The 21,771-nt window shown below is 35.4% G+C and overlaps 1 protein-coding gene across 13 annotated transcripts in view; it reads right to left on the bottom strand.

The window, feature by feature from the left end:
• CNTN4 (contactin 4) overlaps positions 1–21,771 on the bottom strand; it is a 927,650-nt gene that overhangs the window by 218,790 nt on the left and 687,089 nt on the right. For all 13 annotated transcript variants that reach the window (XM_077858022.1, XM_077858031.1, XM_077858030.1 and 10 more), the window contains one exon: positions 5,682–5,777. In XM_077858022.1, coding sequence (XP_077714148.1) covers positions 5,682–5,777 — 96 coding nt within the window. The remainder of the gene's footprint in view (positions 1–5,681; positions 5,778–21,771) is intronic.

A 21,771-nucleotide genomic window follows, 5' to 3' on the forward strand; every position in this document is an offset into this window, starting at 1 on the left:
TTTTCCTGGGAGTCTGATATGGTGCATGGGGCCCAGTAAGTAAACCTCTTAGATGTCAGCAATACTTAAAATCCAAAGGACAGTGTATTATGGTCCCAGGTTTGGATCTGGGTGCATCTTTGGGTGAGACATGAGGGCAAGATCTAAACTTAGTGTCTATACTACAGTAAAATGAATTGGTATTTGGAGCAAATAAAGATACACCTGAAAGTCTGAAGGTACACAGAACTGGTAAGCACGGGAGCCAGTATGGGGCAAGGGTTAAGAATAAGGCAGGGAGTGGGGTTAGGTAGAGCTTGCAGCTTGACAAAATGTGTATGTCTTTAAGATTATTCTGGGCATAGAGGACAATCATTTTAGCATGGCAACATCAGCCCAGGGCCAAGACTGGTCAGCATGGTTTGAACTCATTAAGAAACTGGGTGAGCCTGATCCTGAAGGTGACATCTGGATGCTAGAAACAGTATGTGTGGGATGACGGAAACCAAATAGGGCTCAGAGAAGTTACATAATTGGCCCAATACTACATAGTAAGTTAATAGGAGATCTGAGCCTGGAATGTGGGTGTCCTAGTTTCATGCTTTTTCCTCCGTTCTACAGTAAATACAAAATGATCCAGCTGAAATAACTACACTGTGGGAAGGCATGCTTCTTTTAGAGTTGTAATATTCATGGATATGTCCAGATCAAATCAAATTTCCTGGCCCCTGGAGATGTTTGCAAACAGAGAGGTTCTGCTGAGACAAGATCTACTTGATTTTGTAATGTAGAGAAACACATTTTCCACCCTGGCTGCATATTAGAATCATATAGAGCTTTTAAAAATGAGGCCAGAGACCCCTCTAAAGAAAGGCACACTTAATTGATCTGGGATGGGGCCCAAAGAACCCTAGGCAGAGGGAATCTAGTACCTGTTTCTATTGTTGTATCCTGGACTAGAAAAAAAGGTCACGTTCTAGACAAATATAACTCTTGACCTTGCCATTGATTAGTGTGTGACCCCACATAATCTCTTTGCTTCGATTTCCTTATCTATGAAATACATGTCCTTACTTCTTATAGGATTACTGTGAGGATCAGAGATAATATAATGGAAACTAAAACATTATAAACAGCATAAAGAACTCTACAGATGCTCTGTTATAAGGTCCCTGCATCTCATGTCATGTGAACAGATTCCAACTTTGATGGGACTGTGTTCTGTGTAAAAGCATCTAATTATGACAATTATAGCTTGTTTCTATAAAACTTGTAACAATGAAACTCATCTTGGAATCGTGATTTCTTTTAATACTCTAGAAAACCATATTTTCATTAATAACAATGTAGTAAAAGCTGGCCAAATGTAAAATGCTATTTTTGAAGATAAATACTTGAGAAAAAGCCTTTTGATTGTTCATCTCTCTTATCAACAACCACAAAAATATATGAAGTAAAGGTGAAGTCAGAGGTGATTATATTTATTTTTCTTTTTTTTTTTAAGATTTTTATTTATTCATTCATTCGAGACACAGAGAGAGGCAGAGACATAGGCAGAGAGAAAAGCAGGCTCCACACAGGGAGCCTGATGTGGGACTCGATCTCGGGACCCCAGGATCATGCCCTGGGCCAAAGGCAAGCACTCAACTGCTGAGCCAGCCAAGAGTCCTGAGGTTATTTTATTTAATTTAAATTCTTTTAAATATGAATTTGACAAAAAATAAATAAATAAAGTGCTCAACCCTTCTGTTTGGGTGATGTGGAAATCAAAGACCTCTATCTCAGCAGTGTGAATCCAGGTTGGCTTTCTAGAAGGTGATCAAAGTGGGTGGATCTTAAATTTGGTGCTGCCTTAGAGTCTCTAAAACAATAGATTTGTAGAATCAGAATATTGTTGGGAAGTGGTTGGACAACTATGGCTTTAACATGTTGCCCTGGGTCTGCCCCACCATCCTGTCCATCACTGGCCAGAAGAGAGGTATGTGTATGAGAATCATAGCTATAGCTCAGGGCTTCTCAAACTGTAATGTGCATATGAATCACTTGGAGATCTTATTAAAATGTGAATTCGTACTCAGTAGGCCCTGGGTGGAGCCTGAAAATGTCTTTTTAACAAGCTGCCAGGTGAGGCAGATGTTGCTGGTCCATGGGCCACATTTTGAGTAGCAAGGATCTTGGTGACGTACAAAAGGAAGGTGAGAACAAAAACTTCCCTTGAACAGTTCATGAGGAATTCACTGGTGAATAATACAATTTTTAGTACAGTGGTAGAAAGAATCTCACAGTACCTCAGTTCTATTGCTATTTAATGAGAGTTTGGTTAAGCATCATGAATTCCTGGTGCCAAATGACCTTGGAGTTGATGGAAAGCAAGGAGAAAATTCTGGATATCAATAAACTCTATTTTTAATATGAAGGAACACCAGAGCCCACCACAGTAATTTCTATTGTTTGGTGTTTGTATTAAGATGTAATAGTAAAATCTATGCAGTGACATCACAACTGAATTCATATCTATTAAGCAAAAGATGACAAAGATGCTACATGTAGTGACTGGAAAAATACTGGAAATACCTGCTGACTGAAATGCTTTTCAAAATAGATTAATTGTTGCTCATTTCTGTGTTACCCCAAGAAGGTCTGACACTGCACAGCTTTTGAAATACGACATGCAGCATCCTTTACAATGGATCTCACGCCATTACTCAGTATCCCACTGATACAATAAAAGGCTGACTCATTTCCTTCCCTCTGCATGATCTGTTACAATTGAAACTGGGATACCATATGCTAGGTCTAAAACGCTCAGTGTGTCCAGTGGCTCTTGGTGGTTCTGCCAGCTTTCAGGTGATACACAGCCTGGAGAAGCAATGAGAGAATCACTGCCGCACAGCTGGCACTGAAGGGTTTTGAGTAATTGAGGGGATTTCATCGGATAATCATTGACTCCACTGCCCAAAACTGATGGCTGTCTGAGATGCTCTCTTATAACCTTCAAGATCCTCTTTGTTGTCTTGCAAATTTCCTTGCCTTGCCTGCCTTGCCCACAGTGTTACTGAGCATGCAATTTCTAATAAAGCCCATAATGAGAATATTTATTTCCTTGTCTTTCACCATCAAGACTGTCAGGAATGTCAGCACAGCTCAAGAAACCAGATTTCAGAGCTGCTGACTGCTGCCAGCAGAGACAAGCACATTTCAGTAGATGTCTATGAAAATTTTTAATATATTTCTCTGTGGGAAGGGAAAAGTATTCAGGTGTCTCATTGTGTAGCAGCACAGCAACACTTCAGGTGCTTTGCCTTTCCCAAAGATACCATTATACCAGGGAGTAGTGGGGTACTTTTTTTCTTAATATGCCTACAAGATTAATTTTTAGAGTTGCTGCCATGTTATGAAAGTTTAATGCTGTGAGATAGATTGCAGAAGAAATTAGCAAAATCTTCAATTCTTATTTTGATCAGATTTTATAATAAGAAGAGAAAAGTTAGTCTAAGTGAACTTTACTTTAACCTAAATATATGTCCAGTTAATTGCTTTCTTTGTATAAATGACAGAACTTCAATAATGCAAACCTCCTTGATAAATATTTAGTCTTTATGGAGTTACTACCATGTAATGATAGAACTAAAAGGAATTTGAGAGATTTCCTTTAATCTCCTCATTTTACAGATAAGAAGAGTGTGACATTGAAAATTTAGAAATATTTGCTCAACATCAAATAATGATTTGAAATGCAGTCAGAAACAGAACTCATGTCCTGGACTCCAAATTTAATGCTTCTGATACTACCTTGAAGGGAAAACAGGCATCCTAAGGAGTAAACCCATCTCGCAGAATACAAACTACCAAAATCTAATCTGGATTCTCTGCCAATCTTCAAAAAACAGAACCCTAAATAACTCCATGTCCTCTGTCTAGACCCAGGGGGCACTTGCCTCTTCCTCTGCTTTTATACTTATCATGTCAGAAGTACAAGTCTTTTAGTTATTTTGCTAATTGTTATCTCCTGCTGGAAAGGTTAGCTGGGCATCAGATGAGAAAGGAAAAGTTACAACTTCAGAATACAGGACAAAAATAAAAGGGTGTTTTCAATTTCTTAGTTTAAAATTTTTTTCCTTTCATCATGTTAAGCCAAATAGAAAATTAAGATAATAACAAAGATAGCAGATTGCAAATTCAACTTTAGCCAGAATTCCCAAGAATAGAGTTTATCAATCTTGTTACCTCAAACTTTAGAGGAATCCTAATAAATATCTTTATTTATTAAACATCCATATAACTGAGCCCTTTATGGGCAGTGTCTTTTAGTCACCGTTAGTCTTTGTATTTTATTTATTTATTTATTTTTAAGGATTTTATTTATTTATTTGAGATAGAGTGTGCACGTGAGAGAGCACAAGTGGGGGTGGGGGTAGAGGGAGTGGGAGAGGCAGATTTCCCACTGAGCAGGGAGCCTTATGCCGGGCTTGATTCCAGGACCCCAGGATCCTAACCTGAGCCAAAGGCAGACATGTAACTGACTGAGCCATCCAGGTGCCCCTTTGGTTAGTTTTTATTAGCAGACACTGCAAGTTGCCTATATTGCTTGTCTCTATAGTCTTCCTTATTACAAAATTATGATTTTTTTTCAGGGCCATCAAATTGATCTATATAGAATACTTGATTTTTCAACCCCTTTTGCCACTGAGGGTAATCAATGATGTGATTGATTGGTAAAGGTCCTCAGGCAAAGAAAACCTTTCATAATACAAAGGCAAACTGAGATGGAGACTTTTGACTTTTGTCCTTGACTATTCCTATTTCTTCCTGTCTGGACTGCACACTTGGTACCCCTAGCCATACCATGTGTTAAGGACTTCAGAAAAGGATTCTAGAAAGGGCTGTATCCTAGAAGACATTCTCAAGAAGTGGTGCCAGCTTTAGATTACATACCTTTGGAAATGTGTGTGAGAACAACACAAACTGCAGTCTGTTGGAGACTGCGTTAGCTGGGTTTTCAGTTATTTGCAGTCAAATGATTTCTCTTTTCTTTTCTTTTCTTTTCTTTTCTTTTCTTTTCTTTTCTTTTCCTTTCTTTTCTTTTCTTTCTTTCTAATTTCATGGTTATTAAGGAGGGTACTTGTGATGAACACTGGGTGTTGTATGTAAGTGGTGGTGAATCACTAAAATTTACACCTGAAACTTATATTATTACACCATGTATTAGTTAACTGGAATTTAAATAAAAACTTGAAAAAAGAAATAAAAAATTTCAAATGAATTCCTAACTGATCTAATCATTATGGGTCTTTATAAAGTGCCTCTAGATTCTGTGGCCAGAGGACCTGGGTTCTGGATCTGATCCTTCTCCAGGCCAAACCTAAGACGAAACAAAGCAGCTTTGAAACCAATCAAGTTGAAGAAAGGTACTGGTAGTTTTACCTATGTTACCTTACCAAGCAAGGATTCTGATCTTAGTGGATTCCAGTGTCTTTTTCCTTGTGCCAGGTAGATAGCAGTGGGATAGAACATTTGTAGAATTTGGTATTTTCCTACCCTAATTATGGGTGGCATTGACAATGATTCTTCCTTGACACAAAGGGACTTTGGGAATCTCAGCAAATAACACTTTTCCTTTAGCTAGTGCCAAGGAGGATGAAACAGCAGCAAGAAAAATAGCAGCAAGTGAAGTGTGCACATTTCAGTCATATATAGTTTACCTCCTGAATGGGCCGGTGGGCCACATAGTAGTACCATCCCCTGACCCTGACGGACAGACACAGTGCTTCTTGTTCTTGTTTTGAAGTTTTCAAGATCTGTTAAGAGAAATAAAAGAAAAAGGGTCTAAATTATATAGGCCTAAGATATTATGGGAGAGTATAAACATTTTAAAACAGGACAGTCTTTTGCTGAAAAACAGCCTCTGTATCACTCATACCAAGGAAATTCAGGGTAGCCTCTTTTCAAAATGATAATGTCCTGTCATCCTTGATTCTGTATCTGTACAGTACAGGAGCTACTTGCCCATGCTTAGGTTTAAAACATATACAATTAAATAACATGTACAATTTAGTTCCTCAGCCACACTAGTTACATTTTGTGTTTAACAGCCACATGTAGCTAGTGGTTACCATATTGGACAGCAGAGAAATACAGCATTCATTCACATCACTGCAGAAAATTCTATTAGTGCATATCTAAATGAAGAAACCAAGGTTTAATGCTGTTAAGTGACTTTACCAACATTTTCTTGTAATTAAATATCATTATCAGGATGTAAATTCATGTTATCTGATGCTCAATTTTTTTTTTAAAGATTTCATTATTCATGAGAGAGAGAGAGAGAGAGAGGCAGAGGCATAGGCAGAGGGAGAAGCAGGCTCCATGCAGGGAGCTCGATGTGAGACTCGATCCCGGGACTCCAGGATCACACCCTGAGCCAAAGGCAGATGCTCAACAGCTGAGCCACCCAGGCGTCCCTCTGATGCTCAGGTCTTTTCACTTCACAAACCATTTTATTATATGCAATTATATGTGTTACTCTGTAAGTATCTAGAATATGACTCTCTCTGTATAAGCACACACACACTATATACAATGTATAAATAGACATATGCACATATACATAATTGTTTCAAATTTTTTGTATATTTTTAAGTATTTATAAGGTACTGTCCAAGGTTCTGTTTGGGAAGATAAAAAAAGTTCCCCTTTGTCAAGGAGGTCAACTCTGTTTAGAAAGATAAGACATAAAAAAAAAAAAGAAAGAAAGATAAGACATTACAAATAAGATCACAGTTTGAGTCAGTAAATAAGCAGTTGCCAATAAAAATGAGTTAATGTAAAAAATATGTATAATAAAGTTAAAGACGTAGTACTGTTTAAAAAAAATGGTTTTTCTTCTGTCCTCCCAAATGTAAATCCTCTCAAGAAGTATTTTAAGGGCCATTTCATCTTTTTGTTGTCTAAACCATTTGATTTAATAACCTCTTATCGGATTTGAGGATTATTCCAAGCCAAGTATGTTCTGCAGGGTTGCAAGCCATCTAGATGTACATACTGGAGTATATTAGCATTTATTGACAATTTTCTCCAAGCTGGCCATTTTGGTAAGTATTTTATGATCGTTATCTGAAGTGATCCTAACAATAATTATATGAGTTAATTACCATTAGTGTCTCCATTTTACAGACTAGAAAGGAGAGGTACCATGAGGCTTGTTAATGGCTACAATGATGAGTCATGAAGCTAGAGGGAGAAAGTGGACAGACTTCCTGCAGTTACAAAATGGGATGTTTCTATAGTCAGGCCTGACTTTAAGGAGAGGTCAGGATATTAAAAAACATAGACATATACATATCTTCGTTACCAACTTCTTCCGGAATTATGCAAATTTTAAGAACATATATTATTATTTTCATCAATTGAGTACTTATAAAAATTTCATTAAACATCATTTGATTAAAAAATAAAAAAAAATAAAAAAAATAAAAACATCATTTGATTGTCAGCCTAGGATACAAACATTGAAGAACAGGGCTTCTGCCATAGGGACCCAAGAGTATAGTGGGCACAACTGACAGACAGGTAACACCTAATCACAGGAAGCCAAAGACTGTCAGAGTTGAAGTGTGAATCAGGGCACCTGGAGGACATGTACCTACTCAGCACAATACAAAAAAGCACTATAGCTTGAATTAAATTTCTGCTGTAATACAAATCTTTTAATCCAAGGAGTATCAGGTGAGACTATGACATGCTATTTCCTTTCAAGGAAATGGCTCTCCAAAAGAGATTAAATGAGAGATTTAAAAAACTTTATTACGCAAAATGGTTTAATATTGTAAACCATTATGCCTAAAAGTGACAATGAATCACTCTGAATTGTCACTTCTGCATACAGGTTCTTAGAATACATCATCTAAATTTTTGCACAAACATCCCATTCAATCTTCAGAGTTTCATGAAAAATTGAGGGCTAACATATAATAGAGATCAAGTCTTAGTGTTATCTAGGCAAATTATACCATGGTTCTGACTACAGAAGGGGCATTAAGAAATGGGAAAGAAAATGAGAAACACACGCAATTATTTTTAACTGTCCTTGCTGAGCTTAACAAACTGGATTCTTGTTTCCTCTTTTTTGGTTTATGAATTCATGCAGTTCTACAAGGTTTGAGCAGTCAGAATAAATCATATTAACCTGGTATTTGAGAAAATATTTAGACATATTTCTTAGTAGTTAGTTGAAATAAATTCCACATGGCAAACCCTTCTTACATAGTGAATGAAAAGACTGCATTTGGACAGATTTGACCTTGAAATCAACTCTGCCATATATTAATCGTGTTGCTGACCTTGGGCAAGTCTTCATTTTCTCATAAACAAATCATAAATAAATATGAATAAGTCTGTTTTATTTTAAAGTAAGAGTCATGGGCAAAAATTAAAGAGGTAATACATGAAAAGCACAAGGCCAAACACAAAGCCTGTCATGCTACAAGTTTGGTGTTCAGTATATATTCTGTCCACTGAAGAATGCTATAATAACAGTGGCAAATCATAATCCAATCATTCTATTTATAAGAGTGTTCTAAATAGTAAATGAATTCTAGGAGAATTCTAGAGAGCTATACATGCTAAACAAAGGACACTAGATGTTTGCACATGTTTAAGGAAAAATTTCATGTCCAAATTGGTCTTTTAGATATAACTATCTATCCAGATCATAATTACCAACAGCTTGATAATTGTAGAAATCAAAGAACTATGTGTGTGAATAGTATTTTTTTAAAGATTTTATTTATTTATTCATGAGAAACACAGAGACAGAGGCAGAGACATAGGCAGAGGGAGAAGCAGGATCCTCATAGAGAGCCCGTTATGGGACTCAATCCAAGCCTCCAGGATCACACCCTGAGCCGAAGGCAGATGCTCAATCACTGAGCCACTCAGGTGTCCCATGAATAGTATTTTTTGAAGCTTGTATACTTATGGCCCAGGATTTTCTCAGTAATGTTCCCACATATATTATTTTTTAAGAGTCATTTTATTTCTAAAGCCTTGATATTAGATGGTGATGACTAGCAACAGACATTACGGGATAGTCAGAATATATTATGGATAATGCTCTATTACCATGACCACTGCCCTATTAGCAATAATAACATCTACCTGCAAAAATGTATTGAGGTCAGACTATGTGCTAAGTGCTTTTCATATAGATCTCATTTAAGTTCATCATAGTTTAAATTCCCAACTTAAAAGTGATATAAATGAAGCTCAGAGAGTGTTAGCATCATCTTCACCTACCACCCAGAAAAATCTAAATTCATATATGTCTCCCTCCAAAGCTACCGCCTTCAAACACCAGAATCTGTGGCTTCACCACTGATTTAGTGAAGCCAGTGAAAAAGAGCATTCAAACTAGTTACTCAACATCTTAGAGACAAAAAAAAAAAAAAAAAAAGTTTGAAAGAATATTAAGCTCTTTAGTGAATTTGTAAGAAAATCCACATTTCACTGCACAAAGCAATGAATAGGTACATTTGATGCCAAATCTCCTATTCCTTTGCTTTTCCTTGTGGGTGAGTACTCAATGTAGGGATTTTAAACATTAGGTGAAAAGGATGAAATTGGACAAGGAGAAAACAATCAGAAATAACTCTATTAAGAAGCTTGATTGTTGCACTGCCAGGAAGGTAGCTGAACAATGCAGAGAGTTACTCAAGATATGGTTGAATAAAATGATGTATATGTATGATGAGGAATTAATATCTATGTATTGTGGCTTTTCAAAACAGCTTGTTTTCCAGCTCTGTATTTGGTTCATTGACATGTGATTCGTAGACTTTTAAAAAATAAATGGCTATACTTTTTGGTCTTGATTTGACTCATCAGTGTTTTACATAAAATTTTCCAGAAATCATATGCTAAGGGATGCACAATTTTGTGGCAGATGTGTTTTCATATCATATTTTTCTGTGGAAACAATTGTCCTTTATTCCGCTATGGAATGTAATATCAGCATTTCATTTTTAAATGAGATTAGAAAATATGCTATAGTACTTGGAACATGTATTGAGTGTATGGAGGAAATGATTTAGTTGTTAAATTCCTGGGGGAGTAAAAGCATACAAAGGTCTTAAATCTGTAATATATGATAAATAATAAAAAGCCTTAATATATGAGAATACTTAGAATTCAGACTGCAGAGTAAATCAGAGAGTGAGAGGGAAAAATCTCCACATAGTTCCTGTCTGTAAAGTTATTAAATGTCTAAAGGAAAGGAAGAGATACTTTAAAATAAATACCTGGATGAAGTCTATAGAAAACAAGATTTTTTTTTTGAGAAGTAACAATAAACAAGAATGAGTAACTTATTTAGTCCATCATTAAGGGACTCCCACTGAACACAGAAAAGCTGAAGCCATTCATAGGGTGGGACCAGCCAGAGACAAGTGTAAGAAGTCTAGTTTTAAAATGGCCAGATGAAAAAATAAATAAAATAAAATAAAATAAAATAAAATAAAATAAAATAAAATGGCCAGATGAGGTTAATGAGATCATAACACATATTATGGTTTGTTAGGAATCTACAAAGAGGCAGGAGAAAAGGAGAGAGGAAGAATGAAACAGTAAACCATGCAAGTAATGCATGCATTTTTAATCCATGTATTTACTCACTATAAATTTTTTAAAAAGTCACCTTTTTTTTTCTTTCCTGATTTGAGTAGGCCTGGATTCTATTAATTCTTATAGAGTGGACTTAGTACAAGAAATTTCCATCACCAGTTTTTTTTTTTTTTGTTATGCTTCTTCCAATTTTGAAAGTAGCAATCAATAAGGAAATCAATATTAGCTTGGAAAAATGGTCAAGCAATACATTTGTTATGAATACAATTTCCATAATGATGATTGCACCATTTACTTTTTTAAAGAGGTATTTTTGGAACATAACTTTAAAAACTGATTATCATGCAGCATATTTAAAATTATGTCTTGACTCTCTGCCATTTGTTGCCTGAGTGTATGCATTTGTGGATGCACATTTGCATGGTTTCTTGAATTCTAGAGACTTCTACTGAAAACAAGTCTAAATTTATAAAACCTTAGGAATTGCAAAGCCACATCTTTTACATTCTTTCAACTCAGGAAGAAGGAAGAAATCATTAGTGAAATGGCATGGTTGACTGGGTTTCCCAGGGAGAATATATAACAAGAGGATGAATTGCATAATGGTTTAACATACTGGCTTTGTAGTCAGAAGGACCTGAGTACAAATCTGGTACTCTTACATTCTAGGTGTATGATTGTGATATGTGAGTTATTTAATGTCCTAGGACTTCAATTTCTTCATCTCTAATATTAGGATAATAATCTGTAGCTCATAGAGCTCTTTTAAGATGAAGATCATGTAGATGAAGCATTTACATATGAAGTCAGTAGGCTGTAAATGTTCTTCTTCTTATTATCATTTCTTGGCATCAAAGGAAACTATACAAAAAGTGACTTATTGCGGGAAAGTCCATGAGTCCAAAATTCCCACCAGATGAGGTAACACTAGAGTGTTCAAGTCAATCACACCATGGCAAAAAATGCTAATAGGACTTAAAATAGGTCTTTAGCTGATCTTAATTGTGTTTTTAAGTCTACATAGGTGCTGAAGAAGGCAGGCTACCTTATCCTTTCCAATGCATGGACTATATTCTTTACATGACTTACAATTAAGATACCTTACATATAATGGACTCAGAAAATTTTCCTTAAGAATATTTTCTTATAATGACATGATCTGAGAGACCCTGTGTTACTTTTTAATGTAAAGGTGGAACATATTTTCACAGAATAGTAAAAATTGATGTTTATCTTCTACAATGCATGCAAACATATAATGTTTCAAAATAAATCAATCATGAAATATAATTTACTGATTATATAAATATACTCATTTAACTTATGGTTTTAGAAGTTCACACTGTATACCAGATGGAAATATAATGGATATAGATGGAAATTGAAATATATATATTTATAAAATATTGCTATGTTTGCTTTTCCTTATGTCGTTAACTTTCCCATTTGTTTATGAAATCTTAAGCAAATATTTTTTGAGTTCCTCTTTTATTCCAAGAATTGATGCCAGCTATCTTATTTCTAAACAACTAAGTAAGACAAAACAAAAGATAAACCTATGTCTTTGCTAAATATCTGATATCAAATACCCTAATTTATTGGCACTCTAAAGTAGGGGACCAAAATCTGATTCTAGTTGGTGGTCTAACATTTCAAAATAAAGCAAATCTCTTTCCTAGAGATCTTTATATAGATAAAAAGGCCTTTTTAAATACTTCTAAGTTACTGTATACTCAATTTACAAATGACTCATTCATAGAACTGGATTATTACCTTATTCTTCCATAGTCCTAATGCTGCTACTATGGACATCTCTATGAAAATGCATTTATTTCCAACTATAAAGAAAGAGGCCATGGGAGCTCTCCCAGGTCCTGAACACAATATACTCCCACCAAATGTCTGATTTTTTTTTTTCTTCATTCTCTTTAGTCATGCCAGATGAACTATAATTTAGGGATTACTTTGGAATTACAGAAATTACATTTTAAAACCATAAATGGCTGCAAATGCATTACTGTGAGTAGTCATTTACAGTGAAAAGTGAATTAATCCAATCAGATTGCTTCCTCTTAATAAGCAAATAAGAGCAGTCAGGATTCTTTGAATGGGAGTTTTGATTAACCAAAAAAGAAACAAAAGAAAATGTTATCTGTGAAGTAATGGAAAGGGTAAAATAGGGCTGCAAAATCTCAAGAAGAAAGTAATGACCTAAAAAATAGGATGAAAAAAGGTGTGTAGAGATTGCCAAAGACAAATTTGCCTGGGGTCAGCGAGCTTCCATTTTGCAAAAGAGGTGGTTATGCTCATCTTTCTCTTGCATCACATTACTACATCATTTTTTTGTTGTTGTTTGTTTCCACCAACAAAACCTAAGCAAGAACCTAAAACATGTGTATGTGTTAAGGAGGCTTCTGTGGACTGCTTAGGAAATTAATCACTTTTGTAAATACTAATTCTTTAGCAAACAATAACAAAACCATAATTGAATGCTAGTTTTTTTTAGATTTATTTATTATTCATGAAAGACAGAGAGAGGGGGAGATGCAGAGACATAGGCAGAGGGAGAAGCAGGCTCCTTGCAGGAGCCCAACGCGGAACTCAATCCCGGATCCCGGGATCATGATCTGAGCCGAAGGCAGCTGCCCAACTGCTAAGTCATGCAGGCGTCCCTGAATGCTAGTTTTTAACTAGCTTCCATAAAGAACTCAATTCCTCACTTTCCATGTGTTTGTTCATTCATTTAATCCTTAAAACAACTCTATAAAATATTATGACTAATCCCATTTTATACAAAGAAAAAATTAACACTCAAAAGCAAAGACATAGTATAAGGAATAGAATGAATTAGAATTCAGGTTTAGCTAATCCAGAAGTGTATATATTTAGCCTCTTTTTATATAGAATTAAATTAAAAAAACGAAACCATACTTGTTGATTGTTGCTTTACTATCTGAGACTTTTACTTTTTCACCCCTCTACTATTATTTTCCTGACTTTTCAAGAAAATAAAGGTTGCTTTGCTGCCTTTGCTCTGTAAGTATATGACTCTCTTGGTAGGTATTTTTTTTTTTTATTTCTCATATTAGTTTTTTCCCTCTTTCTTCATTTTTTTTTGGCATATTCTGTTTTATCTAGAGCTTTGTATTACTACTTAAGAAGTCAAAGAACAACTCGATTTAAAATGTTTGAGTTTCTCCACGTGTTCAATGAAAACCCGAACCTATCTAACTCACAAGGTTACTGTGATTAGTGCGACATGGCATCATAAATAATGTTCGCCTTTGGAGACAGGTGCTCTAAAATACAAGCTATTATTACCAGCATTTTTCTCTACAGGAGCTCATCTCTTTTCACATATCATCCTGACTCAGGAGTGTTAATGGTTAGGCAGCTGCATTCCCTATCTTTGGTTTCATGTTTATACAACACAAACAGAAACAAAGGTTTCAGAAAAGGATTTGGCCTAGTAAATTTTAGAATAAAATATGAAATCTTCACTGCACTCTACAAAGGCCCTTTGATATCTGGTCCTTGCCTATGTATCCAGTCCCATTTCCTATTATTTTCCACCTTCCTCATTTAAACCATAATAAACATGCTTTGCTTTGCTTTCTGTTCTTCAAACACTTTAAGGTTAAGCCTTTCTTAAGATCTTTGAACTTGCTGTTCCCATTGTTTGGAATGCACTTGACTCATCTTTTGGCTTATCATTCCCATTCCTCAGGACTCAATTCAAATGCCATCTCCTCAGAGTAGCCTTTTCTCAGGATTTATCTCAAGTAGACCACTAACCGACTCCAGTCACTTTCCATCACATCATCTCTTTATGATGTCTTACATAGCAATCATCACCACAGCATCTGCAAATGATTTTGTTTGCTTATATGCTATTTGGTTTATAGTCTCCCCTCCTACCCTCCCCCTTCCCACCCAAGATAAAGGCTCACTGGGGCAGGAATCTTTTCAGTATTTATTAGTCTGTAGCACAATGCCCCAAGCAGTGTTTGATACACAGTAGGTACTTAATTAGTATTTGTTGAACACTGCTCCCCCTCCTGTTTCACACAGTGAGTCAGCAAGACTTGCTGGCCTAGAGTAAACTTTCTTGTATTTGACCACATGATACACGGTTTCCCAGTATCTTGGCTGCAAAAGACCTTTGGGTCTTACATCTTGCCAGGGATGCTCTGGAAGGTAACTTTGAGAATAGGTCTCTAATCCAAGGAGTTGAGCCACCTACCACACCTTAATATGAAATCTTAGAGATACACTAAAACTGAAATACAATCAAGGTATGAAATAAATTCACTGCTTGGTACAAGAAATACCCTTCCATCCACTGACTCTTGAGGCTCAAGAAATGTCCTGGATGATGAAAATATCAAACAACATCATGCAAATTGCATGGGTCTGTTTTTATTGTGGTCAGGGCTATCAGCTAGTCAGTGATACATCATACAATTATCTGTTTTTCATCTAGTGTGAGAATTCTGTAATTTGACAGACTTATGATCATTACAGTTTTGACAGAAAGAAATGTGATTCTTCATTTTGTACTTTTACTTTATAGCTCTTTCTTCTCCTCTCTAAAAATTAAAATTAGCAAGTTGTAATTCATTGTACCAGTCTTCTTAATAAATAGGCAACCCTAGAGGGCAAATCAAATATATTCAAGTAACACTAGAATAAATATCCTCTGAAGAAATGCTGAAAAGGCACGTATCAGGAGGCCATTGTAAAGTCAGTAATCTATAGGAAAAACCTTGGGAAGATATTACTAAATGGAGATACATGGGCCACAGATCATGATCAAACCCTAGAGAACACAAATCTACCAGCTATACAATTGGTCGTGAAACGCTGTGCTTTATTGTAAAAGAAATCTTTTCATCTCAAACTTTTTCATTCCATTTCCTTTGTTTTGTTAACGTTTTAGGGATATAAGCCTGAGCAATGAGTTCACTTTCAAGTTTGCCTAGCACTGAGTGGCAGTGGGTACAATCTCTAAGGAAGAGGGGCAGTTTCTTAGTTCCTGCTCATAAATGTAACTAGGTAGGTGCTCATATATTTAAATGTTCTCTTATTTCTATCCAAAAAAAGTAGGCATATTTCCCAAGGAGGCTGGGAAGAAATTACACTGATTGTTAACTTTAAAGGGAGAGGCATACTTTATCAGTTTATCCTGACACTCTGTGCTCTGCAATAAAGTTTTGCTTTAAAAGCAAATTGAAGAGTCCTCACTACATACTTAGTTTTAGATTTTTGACACAATAAACCAGGGAATGGTGGCTCATAAAGAAAAATGCCAATCTTCATATATTCACTGCTCCTAAGAAACTGGACATGTTTTGCCATATAGTTACTTTGGAGAAATTGAAGTTGTTGGAATAGCAGGTTTGTTTAATCACTGGCTCAAAGAGGGTACTTCTCTGCTCTTTTCTGTTCTATTCTTTGAGTATAAAACATATCTTGGGATACTGGATGCTGAATTAGCTGTATCTAGTATACCACTTAAAAAATGTTAAGGGCATATAAAAAAGTTCTGTATATAAATGAAATTCCCAGATGAAGAGCAGCTGTTATTTATGTTGAATTTAAGTTGCTTTGGCAACTGCAACCATATATTTTTATCTCATTACAGTTTTGAAAATAAAACCATCATCAAATATACATGTAAGTTATGTGTTTATTCATCATCTATTTAGACTTTGCTATGGATGCTGTTTCACTATTCTTATTTTCACAGAGAGAAATCAGAGATAAGGCTGCAGTGTGGTAAACCTGCTGATTTTTGGAAATGCCATCACTCAAGTCTCTTCCTTTTAAATGCACTGTTAAGGGAGATGAGAACTAATACAGATTCAATCAATATCTATAATATGCTTATGATGAGCACTTATTATATGTCAGCTACTATTATAGGCACAGGGGATGTATTATTGAACAACAAAAAATAAAATAAAAATTCTCCTCTCATAGAGGTTAAAGTGGATAAAATGACCATAAGCAGATGAAATCAATCACACTTAGTATATTTGGTGTTAAGTACTATAAGAACATAAGTTAGGAAAACATGGGAAAAAATAGGATAAGAAATGTTGGTAAAAAAAAAAAAAAAAAAAGGAAATGTTGGTATGAACTTGTAAAAGAGAAGGATCATGTAAAAGTAGAATCTTTTTACTTCTCTTCCTACTTCCAAATGTGGAGGAACAAATCACTCTCCTTCTGCCAACTCAGCTCTTGGCCCCCACAGAGAATGCCAAAAGGGGTGAAAAGTAGTGCCAAGTGACACAGCAGTCTTGATTTAGTTTTGTACTTTCTTCTTTATAACTGAAGTTGAAGTCACCTTAGTGCAGGTAACATCTGAGAAGCGTAATAAATATTTTCATTTTGTATCTAAAAGTTTAAGGCAGTTCCCTAGCAAAAACAAACATAAAACTCTAAATTACTGAAGATGTGGCAGAAACAAATAAGCAGACATACTAAATATATCCTGATTTCCTAAAGGAAGACAATCACCAAACCACTACTATGATAATTTATGTGCTGCTTTAAACAATGTTACTATTTTCTGTCTCAGAAATCCTGCAGAGGTAAAGAATTTCAAAGCTGGGAAGATCCTAATGCCTTAGTGTGTTTGGACTGCTATAACAAATACACCACAGACTGGGTGGCTTCAAACAACACACACTGATTTCTCACAGTTCTGGAGACTGAGAAGCCCGAGATTAAAGTGCTGGCAGAGCTGGTGTCTGCTGAAGTTCTGCTTCCTGATTCGCAAATGGCTATCTCCTCACTGTATCCTCATGTGGTGGAGAATGTAGAGAGAGGAAGCTCGCTCTGTCTCTTCTTATAAGGGCACTAATCTTATTCATGGGGGCTCCACCTTCATGACCTAATCATCTCCCAAAGGTTCCCCATTTTAATGCTATCACATTGGGGATTAGGATTTCAATATATGAATTTTTGAGAGACACAAACATTCAGTCCATAACACCATCCTTTCTTCAGTCTGAGCTCTTTCCTCATTCTTCCTACTCCCCATAAATATGATTTATGGTTTCATATGTGGCAGATGGTGTAGAGAATATGAGAATAAATCAAACATGGCCTGACCTCAAGAAGTTTACAATCTACATTACATTGTACATAATCAATAAATAACTCCATTGTAAGGCATAAAGGAAGTAATCAATGCTGTAGAATGGTAGAGAGAAAGTGCTATGGGAGATGAAAGGAAGTACTCTTTGTTGGAGGTAAATCATCCAGTCAACATTCCATTTGCACAGATAATGAACCAAAGTGTATGGGAACCAAGAACTTGAATCTTGGGTTTAATTTATGTCAGCATGCATGACTTGGTGCCTCTCCTTCTGCATTGCAAGCCTGTTCATTCTCCACACTTTCTTTAATGCAGGTTAATGCCAGTCATTGCTTCATTCTACTGCAAGGTGACACTGGGTTTGGATGAGAGCATTAGAATAAAGCACGTTCAGTTACTCAAACCCAGATTGTGTCAACCATTAGAATTCTTGGTACTTCTGTTTTCAAAAAATATGAGACAAGCTCATATCCAGCTACAGCCTCATCTTGCATGTCAGCATGGGCCTGTCATCTTTCCATCTTTGCAGTATTAGTCCTGACATCATTTTCATTCTGTCTCAGGGTATGCCTCCATGTAACTTATCTGCTGGAGTTTCCAGAAGAATCCAACATGACCCTGTTGCTCTTCTGAAGCAAGAAACTCTACACATCAAACCTCATTGTGGAACTCAAATTTCCACAGACTTCTTTAAACACTATAGATGAAGTTACAGTTATCAGGATGCTACAGAGCAGGCCAAAGGATAAAGATATTTTTAAACATCCCTGAAGTGTGTATGTGTAGTTGGGTGAGTTAATGAAGGTATTTTGAGTCTATGCTGGGTCATCCTGGGACCCAAGTGTTGAGAGCAGTGCTCACTTCCTTCTTGCTAACTTGGAATTTTAGTACTAATTCAGAGGTGGCTCTGGGTTGCAGTAGTAATAATAGCACATGGAGCTAAGATTTATTCAGTGCTTACTATGTGCCAGGACTAATCTTACTGCTTTTCAAGTATTAAATCATTTATTCTTCTTAACAATATCATAAGGTGAGTACTAAAATAGTCTCTTTTATGTATGAGGAAACCAAGAGCAGGAAAGTGAAACAATTTGCTTAAGTTCACATTGGTAGTAAATTATGCCCAAATTCTAACCCAGGCTGCCTAGTTCCAGATAACCTGATGTTGTTCTTTATATTTATTATTGTGTGACATTTAATCACATAAAGATAAGTGTATCATGATTTTTTAGAGTCTAAGGAATAATAAAATGTGCACTTGTGAGCTTAACACCCAGATTTACAGATGGAACACTGCCAGTAACTTTGAAGTCCCTGTGCATTCCTTCAGGATTACGCTCTCCACACTAATTATTTTGCTTATCACTTGTGTTTTTTCTTGTGTTTTTTTTTTTTATCAGATATATATGTGTTCCTAAATACTGTATGTAGTCTTGAAAGTATTGTGTATCTTATGAAATTGGAATCACAGTATGTATTCCTTTGAGACTTGCTATTTTTGTTTAACATTATTTATTTGAAAATCAACTCTGATGATTATAGCTGTGGTTCATTTATTTTCATTGTGGTTTAATACTTCTTTGTAGGAATTCACCAGTTTACATACCCTTTTCACTGTCCACATACAGTTGTTTTCTTCTATTTATTTGCTATTACAAACTAACCTGTAGTGAAGGCATGTTTTCTGGTCACATTTTCAAAACTTTCTCTGGTCTACAATATATACAACTAAGAGTATAAAAAAAAAGTTCAGATTTATTAGTTCAAAGGAGAGTTACACAATCTATTTTCCAAAGTGGATGGGATAATTTTAAATTCTGTCAGCCTAAATGAGAATTCCTGCTGTTCCTCACCAACACTTAGTATTTTAATTTTTGCAAATATGGTGCATGAAATGGTAATTCATTATTTCTAACTTGCATTTCCTTAGTTACTAATAAAGTTATTTTTTATGTTTATGGGCCTCTTGCATTTTTTTATTCTTAAAATATTAATTCATGCAATTTACCTGGTCATCGATTAGATTTTTGTTTGTTTCCTATCAACTCACTGGACTTTTTTGGGACCCTTTCTTGGTCAGTTATATTTTTACAAATATCTTCTCTGCATGACTTTTCCCCCCATTCTCTTCTTGACATTTTTTGATGAATGAAAGTCCTGTGTATATACCAATCTTTTCTTTATGACTAACATTCTTAGCTTCTTATTTAAAATAAACTTTCTTATCCCAGTATAAGATATCTTATCCCAGTATCCCAAGTATCCCAAGTATTCTCCTATATTTTTTTCTAAAAGTATTAAAGTATTTTTTAAAAAGTACTTAAATGCTAAAGTTCTATTATTCTCATATAAGTCTAGGTCTTGGTCTTACCACAGCACCATACTATCAGGTATCTATAATCAATTTTCATTATTGGTGATAGTTATGTTCTATAAGGTGGCTGCAAACACTGAATTAACAAATATTGAACCATGGTCCTAGGGAGAAATACACAGTTAGGTTTTTCCAATTCTCTAGTCACATTTTCATCAACTGATCAACATATAACCTTGTTTTATGTGTTTCTGTTTAAATACACTTTACTATATAATGTTGATTTATTTAACACTAACTCATACCCACCAGCACTCTAACTCACACCTGAATGAAGTTTATCTAACACACATACTTTTTCCTGTAAGGCACAACATCTCAGGCTTCTAGCACTTAGGAACACTAGACTTCACTCCAGCACTACACTTTGGGTTACTTTGAACAATGAAATTACCAAAAAAGAATACAAAAATGCAAAAAACATGGCAATAAGTAGACTGCAAAAGGACATTTCATTATGAGAACTAAAACAAGAAGGCAGAACAGCACCTTGTTCAACTTCATCAGAGAAAGCGTATAGAAAGACTCAAATATTTTACTGCTCCGCACATGTTCACTGATGACCATAAATATGCTAAGAATACTGTTTTGGGAGTTATAAATTTCATAGATCCCCAATCTACACCCAGGATCTAGCTCCAGACTGGGCACTCTGATGTCATTCAATGAATGTCATAGTTAAATATTCGGTATTATACATAGAATTTAAACACAGATGCTATAAAAAAATTATTCCCTAGACCTCAGGTGAAATATGATTATGAAGAAGAGGATGATGATGATAATGACAGTAACAACAGTAACTGTTTAGCAATAATAACAATGACAACAATAAAACTATTAGAGTAGTAATATTAGTAGCAACTAGACCAATGATATATTTCCTTATATATCTATAGTACTTTAAAAAACTGCTTATTTCTGTTAGTTTTCATGAATTTGGGGACCACTGTAATTATCAAAGGCATCAGAACTACATATGCAAATGAATGTAGTTCTTCAACATGGACTCCTTAGGGTATGCATTTTTTTCTGATTTTTTTTTAAATTGTAAAACACACATGACATAAAATTTCCCATCTTAAATATTTTTAAGTGTACAGTTCAGTAGTATTTCATAAATCATTAATGTTGTGCTAACATCACCACCATCCATTTCTATGACTCTTCATCTGGTGAAACTGCGATTCCCTACCTGTTAAAGAACAACTTCCCATTCCCCAATCCTCCTGTCTCTAGCCTCTGGAAACCACCATTCTAGTTTCTGTCTCTATGAATTTGTATAGTCCTTATTTTTTAAAATTAAAAAGAAATTACTCATAATAATTCATCTGATTATCAAAACATCTCTGTGAAATAGTGATGACGTTAAATACTAACTGCAACATATAGAAGGCAACATTTGAAATTCAGAAAAGTTAAGAGATTTGTTAAAAGTTAAACCTTTAATAAGTAAATGATATGGCTGTTGCTATATTTTGACTGTTGTGAATAATACTCCAATAAACATGGGAGTATAGATATCAATTTGAGATTCTATTTCCATTTCCTACCTGTCTATCAACAGATGAATAAAGATGTGAGGGCAGCCCTGGTGGCCTGGCGGTTTACGCCGCCTTCAGCCCAGGGCGTGATCCTGGGGTCCTGGGATCGAGTCCCACATCAGGCTCCCTGCATGGAGCCTGCTTCTCCCTCT

Source organism: Canis aureus, chromosome 19 (assembly GCF_053574225.1).
Source record: "Canis aureus isolate CA01 chromosome 19, VMU_Caureus_v.1.0, whole genome shotgun sequence".
NCBI classification, from domain to species: domain Eukaryota; kingdom Metazoa; phylum Chordata; class Mammalia; order Carnivora; family Canidae; genus Canis; species Canis aureus.